Source organism: Aquila chrysaetos, chromosome Z, assembly GCF_900496995.4.
Source record: "Aquila chrysaetos chrysaetos chromosome Z, bAquChr1.4, whole genome shotgun sequence".
NCBI classification, from domain to species: Eukaryota; Metazoa; Chordata; class Aves; order Accipitriformes; family Accipitridae; genus Aquila; species Aquila chrysaetos.
In genome coordinates this window covers 73,154,027-73,175,588 of record NC_044030.1, presented here as the reverse complement: position 1 = coordinate 73,175,588, position 21,562 = coordinate 73,154,027, and the positions used below count along the sequence as shown (strand labels likewise).

Below are 21,562 nucleotides of genomic sequence, written 5' to 3'. Positions count from 1 at the left end.
CATTTATATACACAAGCACACAGCAATGCAACAATCTTCAACTTAAGAGTATTGGTGCTCCTCTCATTCCACTTGCTGCTCAGGCTCTCAACCAGAAAGACTCACAAAAAAATATTTCTGACTTACCAGACTTTATCACTGCATCTGTTGTATTTGAAGGAAATTTCTGCCAGTCCACACTACAGGGTTCAGACCCAGATGAATGACACCATTTTACTATGTAGCCACAGGTCATATTGGGGTAAGAATTCCAAGAAATATAAATTCCATTCCCCATTGCCACAGCCCTATCTGTTTTGACGTTGTCTGCAACAAAGACGACATAAAAATCCATCAGAGAGCAGACACTTATCTGTAGTCCAAGCTGGAAGAAAGCCTTTCAGTCACAGCACAAATGTTTTATAAACTGTAGTCATTTCTAAGAACAAGAGGTACGCTCCTGGTACCGTGAAATTCGAAGCTGTGCACTCAGCTATGCTTTCTGAAGTGCTGGAAATCAGACGTAGCCTGCAGCAAGTCCCTCAGCCAGCCTTAAGTATGATGACGAGAAGTGCTGCAGCTCAGGACTGGCTTAGAAAGCACTTTTTCAAGGTAAGGATTTACAGTAGATGGCAGGTTCAAATCTGACTTGACACCAATTTGGCAGGAGCCTCCAGCTATAAATTCCTGCTGTCATTTCATCAAACAGTTTGCTTTGTGTTTCTTTCAAAGTGTCTTGCTGTCACTCGCCCGGCCACAGACAACCATTTTTCACTGACAATCGACAGCAAGAGTCAAGTCAAGTCCCTGGTGAACTTTATGGAGGCTCCAGTCCACCAAGGGTAAATTTTTAAAAAATAAAAGCTTTGCTTTTAGTCTATTTTTATTGGTTTGGATTATCAAAGGTTTACTGCCCTTGAAGTGATCAGATCTGGGAACGACTTCTGATTCCTGCAGCTTCCCTCCACAGCTGTCCATCAGATGGGACCCCGCTGAGCTAAGGGATGTTTTCCAAAGGCCACAACAACAGTGGTGGCCCCACAACAGATCTGCAAAAACAATCTCAGGGTTTCAGTTTTTCCTTTTTCAGTGTTCTCATTTATGCTCCCTATTGAGTCTATTATTTCATGTTATTAAAGCCATAAACTATGGAAAGCTGAAGGGCAAGGGCAGTTTTTAAGAACCAGTGCTGTGAAAACTTTACTCTCACAGATGTGCTGTGAATGTCGAAGGACTGTCTATTTCTAAATAATCTTAACATACAGCTAAGCGTACCACCCTTCTCTAGCTTGCTCATGGCGAGAAAGACACACATGATTAAAAAAGCAAATCAACTCCAGACGTCTTTCCCTAAACTACTATGCATCCAGTGAAACTACACTTCTGTGATGCTGGAAGAGAGCATATTTCTATTTAGACTGCTTTAATTCTTCTATTTACAGGAGAGACTTTTTACTGACAGTGAGCACACACTCTCTAAAAAATGCTTAAATACACCACACTCAATTTTATTTCCTGTGCCAGATGACTAGAAATTCACCCAGGGCAGTACTGCTCATTTTGGTGTATTTATAGCTGCAACCTAGACTAGTAGAAGTAACTACTAGCACTACACTACTACTGTGGTAAGGGAGTCTGTAACAGCCAGATTATATGCCCTGACTCTCTACAGAGCACTTTTCAGAGACAGTGAGAAATTAATTAAGGCAGAGTACCCTTTGTTTGTGTTTTCAGTTTTCACAAAACCTCAGCAGATATCAAGCTTCAGAGCCACTACTCTCTTACGGACATTAAAAGCACTTACAGACTGTACACAGGAAGCAGCCAGAAAAGATGTTTGGGCAGAAATGTCATCCAGTTCAGTGAATGAGTCATCTTTCATGACTCCAGTCAGTGACTCAGATAATTCCTATACCAACTCTGGAGCAAGTCTTCAACGAGTATAAGTTGGGTAACACCAAAGGGAACCTCAGACATCCGACAGAAAGCTATACATGAATGCAAAGCTCCAGCTGCCATCAGTTGTCCCACACCACAAACCTATTACAGAGACCTCATCGACTCCCAGAGTCTCGTTCTTTCACTGCTGAAGGAGAGCTATGAAAGCATTTTTATTCATTCAACTGTCCCACACAATTAATTACTTTTCTCTCCAAGGAGCAGACTAAGAATATACTTTTAGGTATCAGTGTTTTGGAGAGGCAAAAGAAACATTAAGAGCAATGGTTTTCCTTTACACAGAACAAGCTAATTTTTTCCTCCCATTGTGAAACTCAGTCAAAGCACATTTCTTCCTATGAGAGATGGCCTTGTCTTACCAGAACCTGAGTCGCAAGATGGGAAACTGTGGTACCTGTTCCCTGGGTGGGGAAGGAGAAGCAGCACCATACGTGCTCCCGGCAAACAAGCAGAGAGGGGCCTCACTGTGTAAATCTGTCTTCCCTGCAGAGCATCGTCCAGATCCGGAGCTAAAGGTTTGGGCCTTAGGAGATTACACTCTTCTGGCGTGCAGGGAAGCATGGACTCTCAATAGCCACATGCAATATTATCATTTCCACAAGCTCAGTGTTAGGAGCAGAAAATCATTATCTGGCTCAGCTATTTCCCTTTACAAAAGCCCGCAGCAAGAGTGGCAGTGCTTTAATTGGGGAGCTAAAGTCCTATCTCCTTTTCAAACACTGGCTCCTAGCACAAGGATGCCAACACTTTCCCAACCAGCCCAATTAATATTCTCCTGCAGAGCTCACAGGCATTGAACTAACAATTCTCCCCTTAAAAAGCCACACAACAACCCCAAAACTTTATTCTGATTCTCTTCAGCATGCAACACTTTTCAGCATCTCAGCAAGAACACACAGAAATAAATTGAGCTCCCTAAACATCGGAGATCGACACTAATGCGTTGAAGCCTCATTCTTGTTGTTCCTGGGAGGTCTCCAGAAAAGGGCAAATCGCTGCAGAGACTGCACACTATCACCCTCCTTTTATGCAGAGAGCACAATTAATTGGCAATATGCTACCCTAAAAGCAAAGCAGCAATTTTCTTCTTCCCCCGCCCAGTAGATTGGGGGAGGAAATAAACCAGAAACCAAACACAAACAAACAAAGAATGTATGTATCTGATTTTTCAATAAACAAACTCGCCCAGGTATTCCCCAAGCTTTGAAGGTATTTAGCTCTCTGCTGGGAGCACTCACCGCTTGGAAGTTCTACACTTGTTATCCTCGAAGGAGGAGATGAACCTGCGTGGTTTTTGGCTACAACACTAATTACACAGTCATTTTTTCCAAGTTTTATCTCAGTGCTGTTTGACGGTTCGGTGACTTCTTTATATTCCAGTGGTGTCTCTAGCACGTAGCAGGACACTTCATGAGACACTATTTTTCCATTGGCTTCAGAAAGGGATAAAGGCTATGAACAGACAAAGAGCTCATTAAAACCAAAATGGAATAAACAAAAGAAGACATAGGATATTATGAATTTAATGTCCTGATCTAGTCTGATAACTGTATAGGACTACAAGGCAGAAGAGACAGTTACTTAAGTGTGACTTTCAGGATTAATGCATAAGTTTATAAATTTTTAATTTTCAGCTAGGATGTATTAAAAATTCAATTCTTCATGTGAAATGCTTCTCAATGCAATGTTTAAATTATAAAAATTTAATTATATTCTCATTTGGGGAAAAATATTTGTCTCAATGGATGGTTCTATAAAAAGTTAAGAAAAGCAGTCCGATTTATTGACTATAAACTTTACTCATTTATAAATGTGTAAGGAAATAGTTTTTCTTCAGTTACATTAAATAATATTTTAAAACTTTAAGTGTCCTATCTACCTTCCAGAAGATTTTTAGACTTTTTCCAGAAGGACTTCTCTCTCTCCAGATATCTGGTCCTCTTGTAGGAGCTAAGAAATAAAAAAGAGGTTTGGGGTTTTTTTTCCAAGTTGCACAGTAGACAATTTACCATCTACTAAGAAGTTAGTTTTTTAGATGGCTAATTTTAAAATATTTGGCTTCACAAGTTCAACATTTTATCATCAAATAATTAACAAACTTACGGGCTTCCAGTGTTGTGTGCTCCTCTACCATGCTCCAGTCACTCCACCTCCAGAAGTGGTCAGCAGCCGAACAGCGCACCCTGAAGTGGTATTTGGTATATGGGCGCAATGCATTCAGCTGAGCTGTGTAAGTTGAGAATTTTCCACCAGGCATGGAGATATTGTGCTGTTAAAAATTTACAGAAATTGACATGATACATATATATCTTTTTCTCCTAGATTATGCTGAAAGTCAACACCTAAAAAGGTGATATTTCTCCTCAAGAATACCGACAGTGTGAAAAAAAGCTGCAGTCAAGCCCTAGAAAGAAATTAATGAAAAAGAAAAGTATTTCCTATGCAGTCATCCTAAACAAAGGAAAATTTTTCAGACGTTTGCCAAAATAAAATCGTATGTGGCACAGAAATTGGAATATGACAGTAGTTAGCACCTTTGAGATGTAAAGCATGAAAAGGAGAGATAACACTGACAAGCCTTCAACAGGATGAGCTCTGCACACAGTAGCAGGGCTGCTTCCCATCTATCCCGTCCAGTCCCCGTCTCTCCCACATGCAGCAAAACTGCTCTTAGGAGGCAGGCCAGGATTTCACCTCTGGTGTTCAGAACCTGCACTTCCACTGTGCATGTGCACATCCAGCTGGGCAGACAGAGGCCTTTTTCCTAAGATACAGGTGCAGGAGCACATTAAAGACAGTCTGTCTGAGCAAAATGTTTATCATGCAGTCTTCTTCCTAGGCAGTCATTTTTTCCTTCAAAAGATAGTACCCAGTGATCTCTGTTCACAGCTCTTATGACTGGACTAGCCTTTCCTATTATTCTTAAAATGGTGCAATTCTAGGGAGTATTTCAGTTTCATGATTACTTAAAGAAACCCTAAGCCTGGGAGTGTTTTTTACTGAATCTAATTATAACACATGTGCATCACAGCTGCCAAAAACTGGACTCCAAGTGACTTTAAGATGCAACTAATTGAGCATTTCTAAAGCCAAATGACAACTTGAAAAATATAAAAAAAGCCAACTATCTCTCATACAGATGGAAAAGCTTCTGAAAACATCCTCAAAATGCCATGTAAAACCCCATAACAATTTTACAGCTACTTTTGTTTATTACAGAGAACTTGTGGAGGACAACATAACAAGGCTGTAAAAGCTTCTACCAAGCTGTTTGCTGTGTTTCAAAATATCTGTAGCTGCCGTCTCTGATACAGGTGCAGTGAATCAAACTGCTGTGGCAGCATAAGAACTTTCCATCTCCCACTGCCCCAGATGACTGACCTGGTAGCAGAGTTCACAAGCAAGTGTGTGCCCCAGGCTGCAAGCAGCGTAACGCTGGCTAGACAGAGCTGTGCAAAACTACTTTTTTAGCAGTTTAACCTAACTGAGCTGGGGGTGGGTGACACTTGGGTGCTTCTTTCCCCTTCTGACTGCACCAGAAGCAGTAACTGTTGGGAGCAGAGAAATGCAGAGAGCTGTCGATCGTGGTATCTCAGACTATACACCAAAATCCAACTCAGCTCATCTGTCAGAGCTGTTGCATACACCTAAAAGCCAGTTCCTTCTCCTGTTAATTGCAAAGATATATATGATTTTCTTTGCAGTAACTAATCTCTGGGTACTACTTAACACATATCATTACAGAGAAAATATAAAGCTTAAGGCTTCCATACTCATTAAGTGCTTTGAAAGTATTTTAAAAATACTCCTACAGAGCCTGCATTAACTACTAGCCTATTATTTTAGAGGCAATGTATATAATGATTATCTTCAGTCTCAGCTGCATCACTTCTGTGGCTTGAGTGACTTTACTCAAGGCTGTGCCGAACAGGCAACTAAATGCAGTGGGTAATAGAATACTGCTAAAAATCAAACAAGTGTTGTAAAACCCAGCCTCTGAGGTTAATACGCTCAAATTACAAATTCAGGCTCTGTGCACCAAGACCTGATAATTCAGCATGTGCCTACCCAAGCTGGTCAGAGATACTCCATCTAAATACACAAACACAGAATTTGGGGGTAAATCTCAGGCCAACTGAATATGCAGTTCTGCCATTGGACTGCCCCAGTGACATAGATCACCCACACAGAGTAGGCAATACGGAAGAAGAGGATATGTTCCCACCACCTACACTCAGTATCTGCTGCTAGTGTCTGAATTAGTATTCTAAACTCCTCTGACAGTCAGCAGACTAAATATGCAGCTCCAGTCACTGACATAGAGCACCAAAGCCAGGCAAAAGCTGGAAGCCTGAATGCTGGAAAATCTGAACCCCACCCAGAAATACCACCTTCTCTCCAGCTCCAGAGGTCTTCACTGGGGATTACCTATTGATACGCCCAGGGGGAGAATCCTTCCCTATCCTGCCTCTACATCACTGACACACAAGCAGGTTTAGCAGCTCCGTATTACAGCCAGGTGCATATCAATTGCTGAGAGCAAGCAAATGAACTGTCCTCTGAGGGGAGGGGGGAAAAAAAAGAAAAAAAATAAATCAGCTACAGACTGCAAGATGCAATCTGAGACAACCACCGTGGAAGTCTGCAGGGCAGCAGCGCATCCTGGAACAAGTGTGTGTTAATACCTTTATACCTTTTGCACCAGGAAGCACAAAGCACAAGGATTGTTACCTAATGGGTCAGCATAAAGCACTATGCACCCTCTCCAAGTACCAAATAACATGGTGGGTAATTTGACTTTCCTCTAAATTGTTTAAAACCAACCAATAAAAAAGAAAGCAGGCAACAAGAGAGATGAGCAGAACTTTTTCTGATTTTTGTAGATAAACTTCTAGTCATTACTACATTAATCATTTAATAAGATGATCAGAATGAAGCTCTTAGAAAAGAATTTGAAATGTGATTAGTTCAGTGAAAAAGATCAACATTTGAGCAAAAAAAAAAAAATCCACTAAAAGCAACTTACCAGTTTTCGCTCGGAGTGACCACTGCGAATTTCAATTTGACACAGAAGCCTGATTTCAGCAAAGCTGCCGTTTATAAACCAATGCAGACGGACGCTTGTAGAGCTGTTCCCAGAAACAGTTAACTTTTCTGGAGTTTTTGGATGAACTTAAAAAATAAAGAAAAACCCCTCAGTTCTAAGAAAAAAACATTCTTTTTAGTTCAGAAAAATCTGATTTTAGAAGATCAAAGAGAATCAGAAGGATAAATAAGTGATCCGATCAGCAACTAGGACAGCTGGTGCTGAGAAGGCACTCACAAACAGACTCATTCCTGACGCTCTTCTCAGCTATCAAACATGGAAACAGACTTACTTAAAGCTGAGCATACTGGCATGTGTGATAAGGAGTTGGAGACACAGAAAAACATTTCCCTTCCTATTGACTTTATCAAAAAAGCGAAAAATGAGCTATTTCAGAGGACCACAGTGACGGATGAAACTTACTCAACTTTGTTCACCTTCTGGGAACTTTTTAAGTTAGAACTTAAAATCTGCAGACTAGGACAGGGTAGGACTCCTAAATGACCTCTCCCTTCCCAAAACTCCCTTCACAGAATTTTTCAATAATATTCAGTACTGCTATTCATAGCTATCAGAGAAGAAAATCTCTACTGTTGGAATTGCTCCAGTTACCCTCTTACCCTTAAGGAAATATGTACTCTATGTTGGGAATTAAGTGGACAGTGAGGGAAAGAAAGGAAAGGAAACAAATAGGAAATAGCAGTCATATTGACTGGGTGCAAAACAGCCCAGTTTATAATTAACAGAAACAAATTATGCTTTTCTAGGACTTGCCAATTTACTCTGAAAATTCTAACCTCAGGCTAGTTGAACTGGGACATGGACAAAAATACCGCACCATCTTCATGTTTAAATTCAGTTTTTCAGAGAGAACGGCAGAATGCTGTAACCATTAGGAACACCTGAATCCTCAGCTGTGGTTGTGGAGGCAGATAAAAAAAGGATGGGGAAGACAGCACTAGAAAGGTGTTAATTTCTCCCTTTCCTTGTTTAAACTGAAGGTCTAATGAAAGAAGTTTTTTTTTTTCTACAAACCATGACAGCAGATGATCGTGGCTATTACCAACAGCAGGTAATACTCCTACTATTACCTTTTAACATTTACTGCTACTTTTTTTATGCTCCAAATCCTGCTGTTGTAAAACTGCATAATATTTTGCCCTGTAAGCAGACACTGAAATACAGAGTCACTTAACAGTTCATAAAGTTACACCTAAATTTTAATTATTGATGTGTAATAGAATATGAAGTAATACATAAACAACAGCTGGCTAATTATTAGATCACAAGTAGCATTTATCCACACAGCAGTGTATCCAATCTGGTAGCATTGTTGTTGAGAACTGGCATCTCCCCGTACACCTAATCATTCCCTCAGGACATGTCCTAAGCTATTTTCTTTTCAAGTTCAAATTATTGAACACAGCAAAATACTGGTGACAATAAAGCAAATAATGACAAGTATACCATGTCAGAGCTCTTCAAACCCAAAACAAAAAAAAAATTGGTTAGCATGCAGTAAACATATCTTTTTGCCTTTGTAATTCTTAAGTCTTACCTCTTTGAGTTAAGTCAACCACAAGCGATGACTCCGTTTGCCCAATAGGATTGGAGACGCCTAATATGAAATCGTAGGTTTTTTGATCAGCCAGTACTGGAAAGCCACAGACACGTTCTCTGTTCATTTCATTGACTTCGCATGAAACATTTCTACCAGATATTCTACAAAGTAAAAAAGGGGGTAACAACTTAATTTTTGAATAACATAATTTCTAGAAAGTCAGAAGTCGAGACTGAAAACACAGTAAAGAACGATGGGTTCACTGACACATGGCTTACAGAATGATTTGATTGCAGAGGCATATCTAACACCACAACGCAGGTTAAAGTGGCATCAGTCATGACTTGCCCTGCTCTCACGTGAAACTCTCCTCTTCCACTAGCATAACATTTCCATCCTCTCACTTCTCAAAAGCCTGGAAAACAGGTAGGTCCTGTAAAACCACCTCACAAGTCACAACTGAGATTCTGACTTAAAGTATCTTTCTTCAGATCAGCATATATTTGCATTAAAAGAATGTTCTTAATTGCTTTCTGAACTAGGGAGATGTGACACACATTACTATCAGCCCTACTTTCTACTACTTTCTCTCAGCCCTGCCAAATCTAAACTACGGTTCGTCAGCCGGGGTATATCCACTAGTCCCAGACGTTTTTAAATCAAAAGCAGGAGAGGCAGTCTGGTAACAGCCAAGACCAGAGTTACATCTTAAGGGGTGAAATCTAAAGTGTGTATCTGTATGTGTGTACCTATATAGAAGTTGCTTTAATTACAATCTGTGTAAACCTCTCATTCAGTAGCACAAGTTTAATTTCTTCCTTTGGGCATTTTTATTGTGTTCTAGCTGAGCTCTGAGCTCTCTCCACACGATTCTCTGTATTTCAATAGCTCAGTGGAGGCTGAGAACAAGGATGAGAATGTTTACCCTGAAATGCATCACATTAATCTCCTCACAGCTTTGGGCTAAGCGAAACAAGTCTGAACTACATCCTTGTTTATGAGCTGAATATAGGCAGCCAGCAACTGCACCTCCTTTCCTTTGAATACCTGCTCTGTTTTGTCCACCTCTTCGCACCCCAGCTAATGACTTTTTTAGCACTAGCATTCTGGATGACATCTGTGACTGTAACTCAATCCTCATTGCCTCTGACTTGCTTCAAAGCCACCATGAGACTCCATTTCCCATCAGTTTGTGTGACTCAGGCCTCTCCTGGCTCCTTTCCCTGACTGTTCCTTTGGCATTATGGGGGAGCCTTCTCGCCACAGGAATTTTGTTAACTCCTCACTAACTTCTAATCATAACCACCAAGGAATCCCATTTGCAAGTGCTATTCCAAAACAGCGATTCTTCACTTTTAAGGCTTTACATGGCCTACAATGTAAGACAAACTAGTAGGACATCAGTCTTCACTTCTTTCTGTGGATGATATCAGTGTTATTTGTCCCTTTCAACATTTTCCTTATAACATGTACTTTGCCTGCTCTACACTATCTAGTTCTTAATGCTGGGAGGAGAATGGATGTAGGCTTACTGCTATTTTCCCTAGTAGCATTTGGGAAATGCACCATGGCCTGCCTTACAACTGTTCCTCAGTGTGTTTCTGTCATCGTGCATAGCAGAAGCTCAGTAAATGTCTGACAGATGACCTGACAGAGGTTGCATATAAAAAAAATTTAAAAATTAGTGAATGACTCCTATATCTCCCTGTATTTTCATATTGGTCTTATCTACGTGTTGGCAGCAGCCTAACACACTAAGCCCTTTATTTTCTCATTAGTTCATAATGGCATAAGTCTTTGGGAAAAGTTATACTGAATTCCCATTGCAATTTTGCAGAGCTAGACAACGGTTTTCCAAGTTTAGTTTAGTTTTGACTTCCCCAAGCTCTTTCATGGTGCAGAAAGTCACAGGCAGTAATGGATATATTCCAGTTCCACCCTTTTTACTCCATTTAGTGCTGAATTGTTTTACCTTTCAAATAAACTATACTTTGTTCTTCGTTTTCCATACAGTCCACTGGGTCTGCCTGGTTTCCAGGTGCATTTTATATTCAGGAAGTTGGACGTTTCACAGCTGAGGTTTTGGGGAATATCAGGGGCATCTGTAGCATGAAAGGAAACCGAAACAGTTAGCCAATGTTTTGCCAACCTAGTACAACAGTTGGGCCACTAGCTTCCTGAAAGCATCACCATTTGTTTTTGCTGGGTCTAGATTGCATGCCTCACCAATACATGGTAATAGTTACACTCCAACCCTATAAATAATACGATTTAAAAAAATCCTAATAAAGCAGATGGAGAATTATCAGCCCCATCTGACTAACACTTGACTCTAGGCTTCTAAGTGGGTGGGTAATCTGGTAAATCACATGCAAATATGTTCACAAGCTCCAGGCTCTGACCTGGAAGTGTTTCACTGAAACTCTGCCAAGACTTTTTCAAAATTCAGAGCATCAGTTTAGCTGCTGAGCAATGTAGGAATGCTGTCGGCTGTGCGTCACATTTTCTTATGTGCCAGCCCCACCGCTGCTTTGAATTCTCCAAGCAAGTCTTGTCAAGGAGATGTTCCCTTTAGCATGAATTCCACACTGAATTTGAAAGTTAAAGCAAGCCCCAAATGGCTCATCCTCTTCACTGTTGCATTGGAAGTGCCCATCTTTTTCTTTTAAAGCTTGTTCTTTGCTCCCATACTAAAGCAGCTTTGAGTGCCTTCCTGGAGAATATGGGCAGTGCTCCCAACAGAGAGGGTAACCATGCTAATGTAAGACTAAGCAGAGCACTTATTTCAAGTCACTTACACTTTTCTCCAAAAGGTAGCACAATAATATCCACATAGCTGGCCTAGAGAAGGGGCACTAACACAAGAGGCTATAGTGACAGGCTTAGTTCAGATTATGAGCAGCGGGCCAAAAAGAACACTTATTTTGCCAGACCTAGGCTTAACCAAGGTGGTGTGCATACACATTTACTTCCTCTATCTTTACTTCCCCAAATGTCTCTCATCAGCAAAAGCATTATGACAAGTCCTCTCCCCTCCCACTAAGCAGGTACCACAAGAAACAATACTGGCAGGAAACAGACTTCACCACAACCCAGCTCTTCACAAACTACTGTATGAGAAAAACCTATAGGATTACCACAGCCTTCATTCATGAACCACAGACTTAGTTACCTGGAAGATTCTCCCACAAAAGCAAATACTGCACAAATAATGTAAAAATGTCATCTTGCCGAGTCATAAAAGGTTGGACTCTGTTTTGCATTTGCTATCACACACTTAAGACACAAAGTCAATGCCAGCAGGCAGAGGCTGGCGTTGGGAACACACTTTCAAAATAAGTCCAGTCTCTCCTCTCCTTTCCTTAAATCCCAAGGACCCTAAGTTCAAAGGCAGACGTTTGTAATGAGGAACAGGATTCTAATGGGCAGCTATTGGAAGACGATAACTCTCAAAACCCCTGTGAGGAAAACACACAAAGATCTAAAGCGACCAATTACAGGAAAGAAGAACCAGGTACTTTCAGTAGTTTGTTTTAAGAGGTATCTGTATCTCAAAGAGACTTCTGAGGCTGGCATGGTTACACAGAGAAGATACACAGTGATTCAGTACCTTTAAAGAAAATACTGAAAGAATGTTTAGAAGAATTTCCAGGAAAGATGAACTGTCAGCTGTGTTCCTTTGCTGTAATTAGCTCCCAGGGAGCTACTGCCCTGGATGAGCATCTGTTGCTATTGCAAGTCTAACTGTTTTATTGTCTTCATTTGACTGGTTGGTAAATGAATGTTTTCACTTAAAATTCTTGCTCTTACTCTTGCCTTGTCAGGGACCAAACTAGAACAGATGTAAACCTAAAGTGATAAAGACTGAGGGTGAATCTTCATATGGCAATAAACTAGTAAGTATTCCAGACCATGAAGATGTCCCTTAGAAAAAGAGATCAAGGAGACAAGCACTGCGCCAGGTTCTAAGAGAAGGCAGATGACATGGGTACCTCCTCATCCTCTCAGCCTTGGTGTCTTCTTCATGGGCTGGAGTTTCCACAGTGAAATCAAACAAGTATAATCCCAGTTCATCCTTAGAAACCAAAGGCCAGGGGAAAAAAAAGCCACAATAGTATTTGTTTCCTAGCAGAACCCTAAGAGTCTCAAAATGATTTTGATTTTCCTAAGGTTAGTAAACATAATGATACATACATCCTACAAACAGGACAGTTCCATCCATCTCATCTCCGGACAGTATGCACACTACATTTGTCCCACTGGTATTTGAAGCACTGGCGTTTAGCACTCTGATTGCACTGCTCCGACTGCTCAGATGTATCATTGGGTATATTTCTGGTCCATAAGTCATCCGTTTTATCTGCTGTCCTTCTTCATGGACACAACAAATTGTCACATCTGAACCTACTGCCACCACAGTGTCCTGAGGAAACACCCCACTCCCATTGGGCTCGGTATCTTTTCCTAGCAGAGAAGGAAGAACAGAAAACAAAACAAAACAAACAAAAAACCCACATCAACAATTTGCTATATACATCGTGCTGATCAGCTAAAATGTGACTGAGGAGCACTCCAATGCATACAAATCAATGGTTACTAGGTTTCATAACTAATGATTGCATTATTTCTCTAATCAAAACACCCCCAAAAGCAGCAGCCCATCACTGCCTAATGCTTTTCCTCCTATTTTGGCTTACTTTTGATAAAGCAATCAAAGTCCATGTGGTGGCAAGGAAACAAACATACCAGGGACCTCTTCTACTGGGCTCCAGTCACTCCAATCCTTGGGGCCAACAAACTGTGTTACATTAATGTAACAGCGAATCTTCACATAGTGTGATGTACACTCCAAAGGCATATCTGATGTCCAGTTCCAAGACAGAATGATGTCTTCATGAGTAAGTTTTGAATAGTAAGTTACCTACAAAGTTTACCCCCCAAAAAAACAACCAAGAGAGAGTTTATGAACACCTGTTAGTAATGACATATAATCTCCCAGATGTCAACAGAATGGCAAATTAACTGAAGTAAATCATAAAATCCTGATAGATGGTTGGAGCGTCCCACCTAACTTTCAGTTGTGTTGTGAATTTACTTGGACAAAAGCCTAAGATGCTAAACAGCCCACCAGCCAGGTATAACTGCCAGCCAGATATACCAGAGGGCAGACATTTTAGAAAGAGCAGGAAGCTCGCCAAGCATTTCAAAAGGTATATACTGCATCTCAGTATCCTGGGCCTCTCCCAGGCAGGGAAATGTTCCAACTTTTCCAAAATGAAAATCATCTAATATTAGTCCCATGCTGCACATTTTATCTTTCCCCCATTCCTAAAAATTATAGAACAGAGCTACAAATTGGCCTGGAGTAACTGTGGTTGCAAAAAAAAAAAAAGAAAAAAAATTCAAACTGAACATTCAAAGACCACCAAGACTGGAGACACTATTGGAGAAGTAAAGCAGAGATAATGGTGTAAAATACCTGCCAAATTCATAAGCAAGTTCTAACTAAAAAAACCCCTGTACTAAATTACAAAAAATAAAAATTCTGTGACTGTGAATAAGTACTGACAGTATAGTAGCCAGTGTCTTCATAACTTTGAAACTTCACAAGAAGTTACCTACCAGAAGCATGACTACACTCAGGTTCTGCAAAGCTCTACAATTTTCATTCTTCTCAGCTTTCTTCAAATGACCTCCCACAATATTACCAAGGGCAAAAACAGTATATATATTTTTCATAAAGGAAGAAAAGGACTTACTTGTGTGACTTTTTCCATTGCTGCTTTGCGGAGTATCTGAATCTGCCAAAAGGCACCCAGTCCATATGGGAAGACTGATCCATTATCACTCCACTTCAGATTTAATGTAGAAGTTGAAAAGTCAGGTGTCAAACTAAGAATGCGTGGAGTCAGAGGAACAAACCCTTGAAAAAGAGAGGGGGAAAAAACCATATTCAAGTCATTAGTCAGCAACACCAGCCCTACAGGTGTTTAACAGCCACATCTCTCTGCTCTGAACTGGCTAGTAGCCATACAAACACGTAACTCAACCTCTGTAATTAGAACAAGATGGGCTCTGTCATTACTTGAGCATGAAAGTTCCCAGGAAAGCACAGGTGCTGATGAGTCACCAGGTAGCATTTTCTTTTTACATCTCAGCATGCAGATGTATGAGTAACTGATCATGAATATGACTCTTCATAACGCACAGTAAGGAAGACATCCTATCTTTCACAACCTTCATTCAATGCCACAGAGATAAAGGAAACATGGCGACAGTCTCTGAAGTGTACATGAGAACACATCTAGAGAGGATGATGGAAAATCCCCCAAAGGAAGAAGTGGGATTTGGAGACCAGCAGGGAAGAGGGGACTTGCAACAAAAGCGAGAGTAGGGAGAAAGGAGAGGAGAAGCAGAGGACGGAAGAAGCTCACATGAGGCTCTGAAGAGGATCATGGGGAATGTGATTTTAAACCAGAAGAAATATTAAAGGCATGACATAGTGATGGGGACAGGGCAGGGAGGTTAAACAGAAGCATCTCTTCTATGAATGGATGGTGGTGAAGCAAGAGGCTGAGAAGCAGGCAAGGATTATGGTAGTACAAGCGTTATGGCAGTTCATTGGGCCTGATGCAGGATAAATCCTGTTTCTAAAATGTGTGATTAAATCCTGTTTCTAAAATGTGTGATTTATCCAGCTGTGGTCCTGGCCAAGGCTCTGAGAGCCTGCAAAGTATTCGGCACAGTCAACACACTACTTGGGATAAACTCTGATGAACCTGAGAGACTCATCCTGCCTGGAATCAGCAAAATGCTGGAGAACCCAGTGTGTTGGCCACGTATTTTTGAGGTGTGTTTCCTTGAAGTTCTTCAGCTGCTCTCAGTTGAAGACAAAACTGAGCCATGGTTAAGAAGCACTACTGACTTTAGATTTTGACTGCACTAAAGGAAAAATCAGGCAAACCAAAACCAATGCCTAAATTATGAGCAAGCGTGACAGATGGTGTCAATGCCATCTTCAGCTTACAACTTCCTCCTCTGGGAGGAAACTAATTTATCTATGACTCCAACATGATGCAGCCTACCTTCCAAGCATAAATGTATTTGCTTAGTTTCATATACATTTGAACAGAATGGGTAAGTTGGGCATATATTAAGAAAATACGATCCTGCCAGGAGTGACATATGATATAACTTCCTTTAAAATGTTGTAAAATTACAGGAATAAACTACTTCATTCTGCAGCTTTTCAGCATTTAAAATGGGAGAACAGGCACTAGGAAGTTTATTCTTCCTTTCCCAAGCCAAGTCTGACCAAATGCACTTTATGACCCATGCAGGTACCTCAGTACGTAGATCAGGAACTTGTTTACAAATCCCTTCTAATTTATAATTAGGAAAAAAAAAAAAAAAAAGGTGAAGAGTGATTAGGGGGATGTAACAGTGTTATACTTAGTTTTCCTCCTCACATTCTGCCCTTGATTTCTCTGCTCTGAGCTATGGATAAGAGGGGTTTTCTTTCCCCTGAAGGGGGAGAGAAAAAAACCTGTTATGTATGGTAGATTCATATGGACTCAGCACGTCAACATTTTACATACAGGAACACTGCCAAAGAAAAGTGCAAGCATATACACTTCTGGAGCATTGTTAATCATGGTACAAAGGCCTTATGTGCACACATAAGACCTGATACTTACAGATGTCTTCCTTGTGAATTTCAAATTCTTTGGTAGCAAAAGCAGTTCCAGAAATGCTGTTTGTGGTTATTGTCACCATGCTGGAGCTCTCTGGGACTGGAATCTCGACCCTTTTCTCCTTAGTTTTAAAACACACTGGAGGAGGGAGGTCACTGAAAAGACAGAGAGGATTAAGCAGGTATTTCAGCTGATAGAAAGCTAAGGCAGTTAAGTCCTATTCCTAGGACACTAATAAAACACAAATTCTCTGTAATATAACAGAGCGCTCCATATTAAGTTTGTGAAGGAGTAAGACTTGCATGGGCTTTGGTTAGTATCAGATTAACAGGCATTCCCTCATCTTTCAAGTCACTTTTATCATAGTGAGAGGCTGTGCATTACTTGTATAATGCAGCTACCTAGTTGTTAAGAGAACACTTCAAAGTGAAAAACTGACTTTTTAACCAAAAAACACATTTCTGAAACCTACAGTCACCATGAATCAGTATTTCAAAATAAGCAAAATACCCTCCCCCCAACCCCAACAGTACCTCCCCCTCTCTTTATGTTTTCTGACTCCCTCTCCCTCCATTTCTTCTCAAAGTGATGGCATATGGGTGCAGAGAGCAGGTTTACCCATCTGTGTCCCCATCTTAGAACAAATCTTTCAGCTCCCTTTTGCTGCTCAGCTCATGGGGAAAGAGCAGAGGGCAGGGGAGAGAATTGCTAATATCCCAGATGGAAATACAGTCTGCGCATAATGTTCGTGCAGTGCTTGGCACAATGTCATCTGGCCTTTGTCTGGAAGCTGCAGATACATACAGGAAACAATAATGGATGGGTCAAGTCCCTTTGCTCATTATCATTGATATGCAACTAGAAAGGCAAAAAGTTTGGAAAAATCCAGACCTTCCTCCTGGGGGAAAGATGGGAGGAAGGAAAGCAAAGAGAACAATGCCAGACTTCCTGCTGAGGGACTGTTACTCACTTATGAACTGGAACAGGACCCTGGAGCTCCCACTGGAGCTCCCATCAGCTGTAGTCAAGAGCTTGGGTTGAACTTTTAAGATTCATGCAAGACTCTGGGCTAGCAAAGGCCAGCTGAGACTTGAGTGCTCAGAAAGGCTATTCCTCTTCTGTACTGAGATATTATTAAAGGATGTTTGGGCAACTGAAAAACAAAATCTCTTTCCCTCAGGGAGGTCTGCACTAAGCTCAGCCCTCAGCCTCTTTGCTTAAGGGACCCAAGCCTGTTCTGCTTTGCTAAGGAGAAACAGCAGCAGCTACATGACTGTTCTTGTTTAGAGGGCAGTACCTCATGAACTCTACACTCCTGAACTCGGGCCACAATGTCACATATATGCGGGGTTTTTTGTGTAGAAATGATAGCTGGCAACACAGGAGGAATAACTAGACACAGAGAATCAAACAACTAGGTGGAAGAAGTGCAGCCAAGCCCTGGGACCCCAAGGACAAGTCTGGGCTGCCTGCAGAATTTACAGGAAAAACGACAGTACAAATATCTGGATTGGGGGCAGGATCAAGATGCAAAAAGGATTTGAACTCATCCCTAGCACATGATAAGTATTTGGCAGACTCACAGTATGGGGAATTGCACATGTAGTTCTCGTTAGTGAAAAACACACTGAAGATTTAAGTTTTTTTAATGTCTCTCAAAATTTTCAACTTGCATTCACTTCAGAAAAGCTATTGTAAGTGTGGAATAATTTTTACATTTCCTCTAATAGAATGCTCTCCAGACAGCTTAAAATTTATAAAGGTTATAAGACAGCCACCAAGAGATTTTTCATGTTTTTCCACATGTGAATCTCAACACTTATGTCATATATTCTACCGCTTTGGCCCATAACATCAGGATTCGCTTCTTCCAACTATCATTTCCTTTTGGATTGAACCTGGTTTAAAGATGTCCCTCATGAAAACACTCAGCAAGGGCTAGGCAGACACACAGAGAAGTCTAAGTAAATGAGAGCATCTTCCAGTCCTTTGAAGAGAGCAATCAGGAGATTTTGGCAGGAGAATTGTTAGCATGAAACAAGACTTTGCCAGAAACCCCACCATTGCCTCAGTTAACAGTGCCTGGAGGGAGCACCACCCAAGGAAAACTGATGGGGAGATGCTGGGAAACAACAGTGTCGCAAATTCTGTGGGCAGTGACTGAGGAATAACTATGCTTTTATCATAATTCGATAGTTTTCAACCAGGTATATAGGGGACTTACTTGGTAGTGTAGCAAAAGTCAGTTTGTCCATGTCTTCCTTTAGAAGAAACATCCCAAGTACAGATCATTTTACGTAAATTGTGCGTTACACATTTCAAATTCTGGGGGTGCCCCAGAGAACCTGAAATCATATAAGAAATACAGTCACAAACTGCAGGTCAAAACTGACCAACTGTGAAACAACTGCTATTATTCACATCTATAGCCATTCTTTTTACGTTTTTATTGCATGCATGTCTGGCCAGTATTTTAAAATTGTTGAATGATTTGTGTGCCTGATTACAGACAGCCACAGACTGCCAGATTTCTAGAAGTACCTAAAATCTGGGTTTGTACTTGTGTGTAATGACACAGGCAGCTGTTTCTTTCCACAATACACGTTCCTAGCCTAGCCTAATAAGCAGGCTTTGGGCCAATGGCAAAACCGCAAGCTTTGAAGATAAACTTAATGAGTTTTTTGCTCTCCTCCATTGTCCCACATGGAGGGCAATTAATGACAGAAGGGCAATTAATGATAATGTGTGAAATTGTCGCAGACAGCTGACATGTAGAGCAAGAAGGTCTCAATGCGGACATTTACACCAACTGCATATGCAGACTATCACAGTTGCATTATGGAGAATTTAACACCAAATTCTGCACTGGTTTACAAGATGCCAGTGGGTGCTGGAAAGCAGAGACCAGCTCTGGTAGCCCCTCCATCCCTAGGATGGTGTGGGACCACAGAGGCAACGGGTTTTGAACATACATATAGTAGGAAAGCAATGCAATTAAATGGTGTCAGTACAGAAGCTACAAAGAAAAAATAATTCGTAAATTACATTGCAATAGACTCACCTATCTCTTGGCTATATATTAAGCTTCTCAAACATAAAATAGCTAGGGCTAAAAGGCAGCGGAGGCTTGAATTCTTCCACATTCTTCTACTGTTTGTTTTCAGAACAGCAGCTTCAAGCAGGAATAAACATCATCTTCCAACAAGCTGGTCAGTTCTAAAATTAAAAACAAAAAAATCTTTGAAATTCCAAAGCTGGTACTCTACAAACGCCACTTTTGTTCCCTGTACTTTTCTTCTTCAGTGCTGCACCCAGACGTAGCAACTCCCTTCTCTTCATTGTCTGGCAAGCAAACCTTTTCCCTGTCCCAGCCACTCTTTGATGCATAAGTCTTCAGCGAGGCATTTCAAACACAACCTCAAGAATCACAGACATGTAAAATCTAAGTGTCCACAGGCCTTCTTCAGGACTATCAGGCCAGAACAGAATAGACATGGCAAGGTATTCCCCTAGAAGAGGTCTCTTCAACTTAGATGAAATGTCATATTCACAAAGGGTCTTGTATACCATGAATGGAAATGTCCCCTGCTTTGGATACGGGTTTAAGGGTACAGGAGAACCCATTTGTTTTCCTCTCCCCACTGCTCACTTTTCATATCACTGCTATTCAAAGCTATGGGATGCCTGAGACACTGCAGAACCAGATCTGATCACCCAGGATCACTGGTTCAATCCAGTGTTAACTAATAATGTCTGGAGGAAAAAAAAGGAAAAAATGAGAGCCATTTCTCTACCAGAAGATACTTGTTGCTGTAAATACTGACCTTAAGGTAAAAATTGTCTAGAATATTACATTTAATGAGTTTTTTGAAGATTAATGGGCTGCATGTTTTCCAAAGAAAAGCTCAACTGTTTAGTGGGATCAGGGGTACACATTCAGTTCCACCCACACATCGGCTGCCATCAGTTTTTGTTCTCAAAAAGAAAACTGTGGAAAAGCTTATCCTGAAGCCCACCCAATCCCTGATGCATTGTTTCCCTGCGACCTGAAAGCTCTGAAGACGAGCAGCCTCCCAGAGACCATAAGTCCCAGGAGGCAAGGGGTCTTCTCTCAGTGACCAACAGCAGGACCTCAGACACTTTCACATAAGAACATAGCTGAGCCAGCCTGTCCTACAGAGTAGTTTTCCAAAACTCACATTTTGTCCAGGCTACTTCTTTTGAAAGTCTCAAGTGGAAAGGCTCCTGACCTTGTCTTAGAAGTCTCTTCCAAAGCTAGATGTACATCATTGTCAGAATAACAGACTTTGCCTAAAAGCCTCTGTAATTTTGAAAGAAACCTCTCTTCACTGAAGTCCTCTGCGCCACTAGGAGTATGCTCCTTCATCCCTGCAATACAGCCATATATTTTTTATTACTTTTTTTTTTAAGGAATTCTCCCTCAAGGGACAGCTGGGAATGTCTGAAATGCTCTTCTGTCCCTCACCAATCTGCACTGTGTGAGAAGAAACATATCAGCACTACGTCAAATAATCCAGAGCTGTTCACAAGGGGCCAGTTCTCGGTTTTTCTCTTCATTTGCAATAACCAGACTAAGGGAAAGGCCTAGGCAGCACAGGAGCTGAGAGAGATGCTATGATAAAGGCCAGTGTTATATCTGGAGGGAGGAAATACCCTTAAAAATTAACAATTATTTTATTTTCACCATGTTCTCAAGCTACCTGAAGACCTTGCTAAAAACATAATTTAAGCTATACTACCCCTAGACACATTCAGTTCTTCTTTTTACGTATGCCTAAACTGTAATAATATCCATGCCATGCAAGTTGTTAAAGGCCAAATCAAAAGTGAAGTTTGACAAATCCATGTTCAGGTAAAGATGACTCAAGAACCTGCCAGCACATAAAATATAATAATCTGTGTGCCAAAAGTCCCCCACTGCATTTTGGTGTCTTTCGGGGTCTTCATGTCCTAATTATCCATGTTACTAATGAAAATATGGGATGTTACCTCCAGGCTTAAACTTTGTTCACAAATCTCTCACTTCATCAAAAATGCGAAGACCACTCAGACAGACCTGGGAGTTACATGAATAAAAAGACTGATTGCTATTTGCAATGTACCTGTAAATGATATCTCTTTGTTTGTGAGTACTTCTTCAAAGGCCATTTCTGGTTTGCAGAAAAGCCCAAAATCAGAACTTCAAGTTTTACATGAAAATCTGTTGACAGTCCCTTATCAGCTAGCAAAAGCCAAGGAAAGAATGAAAAAAAGGGAAAGCAC

At 40.9% G+C, this 21,562-nt stretch overlaps 1 protein-coding gene across 4 annotated transcripts in view; it reads right to left on the bottom strand.

The window, feature by feature from the left end:
- LIFR (LIF receptor subunit alpha) overlaps window positions 1–21,562 on the bottom strand; it is a 55,089-nt gene that overhangs the window by 14,214 nt on the left and 19,313 nt on the right. For all 4 annotated transcript variants that reach the window (XM_030005745.2, XM_030005747.2, XM_030005746.2 and 1 more), the window contains 13 exons: window positions 19,341–19,495; window positions 18,504–18,624; window positions 16,283–16,434; window positions 14,345–14,508; window positions 13,332–13,506; window positions 12,780–13,049; window positions 10,558–10,687; window positions 8,583–8,746; window positions 6,965–7,110; window positions 4,042–4,207; window positions 3,818–3,888; window positions 3,177–3,390; window positions 127–306 (listed from right to left, as the gene is read on the bottom strand). In XM_030005745.2, coding sequence (XP_029861605.1) covers window positions 127–306; window positions 3,177–3,390; window positions 3,818–3,888; window positions 4,042–4,207; window positions 6,965–7,110; window positions 8,583–8,746; window positions 10,558–10,687; window positions 12,780–13,049; window positions 13,332–13,506; window positions 14,345–14,508; window positions 16,283–16,434; window positions 18,504–18,624; window positions 19,341–19,422 — 2,035 coding nt within the window. In that variant the 5' untranslated portion in view covers window positions 19,423–19,495. The remainder of the gene's footprint in view (window positions 1–126; window positions 307–3,176; window positions 3,391–3,817; window positions 3,889–4,041; window positions 4,208–6,964; window positions 7,111–8,582; window positions 8,747–10,557; window positions 10,688–12,779; window positions 13,050–13,331; window positions 13,507–14,344; window positions 14,509–16,282; window positions 16,435–18,503; window positions 18,625–19,340; window positions 19,496–21,562) is intronic.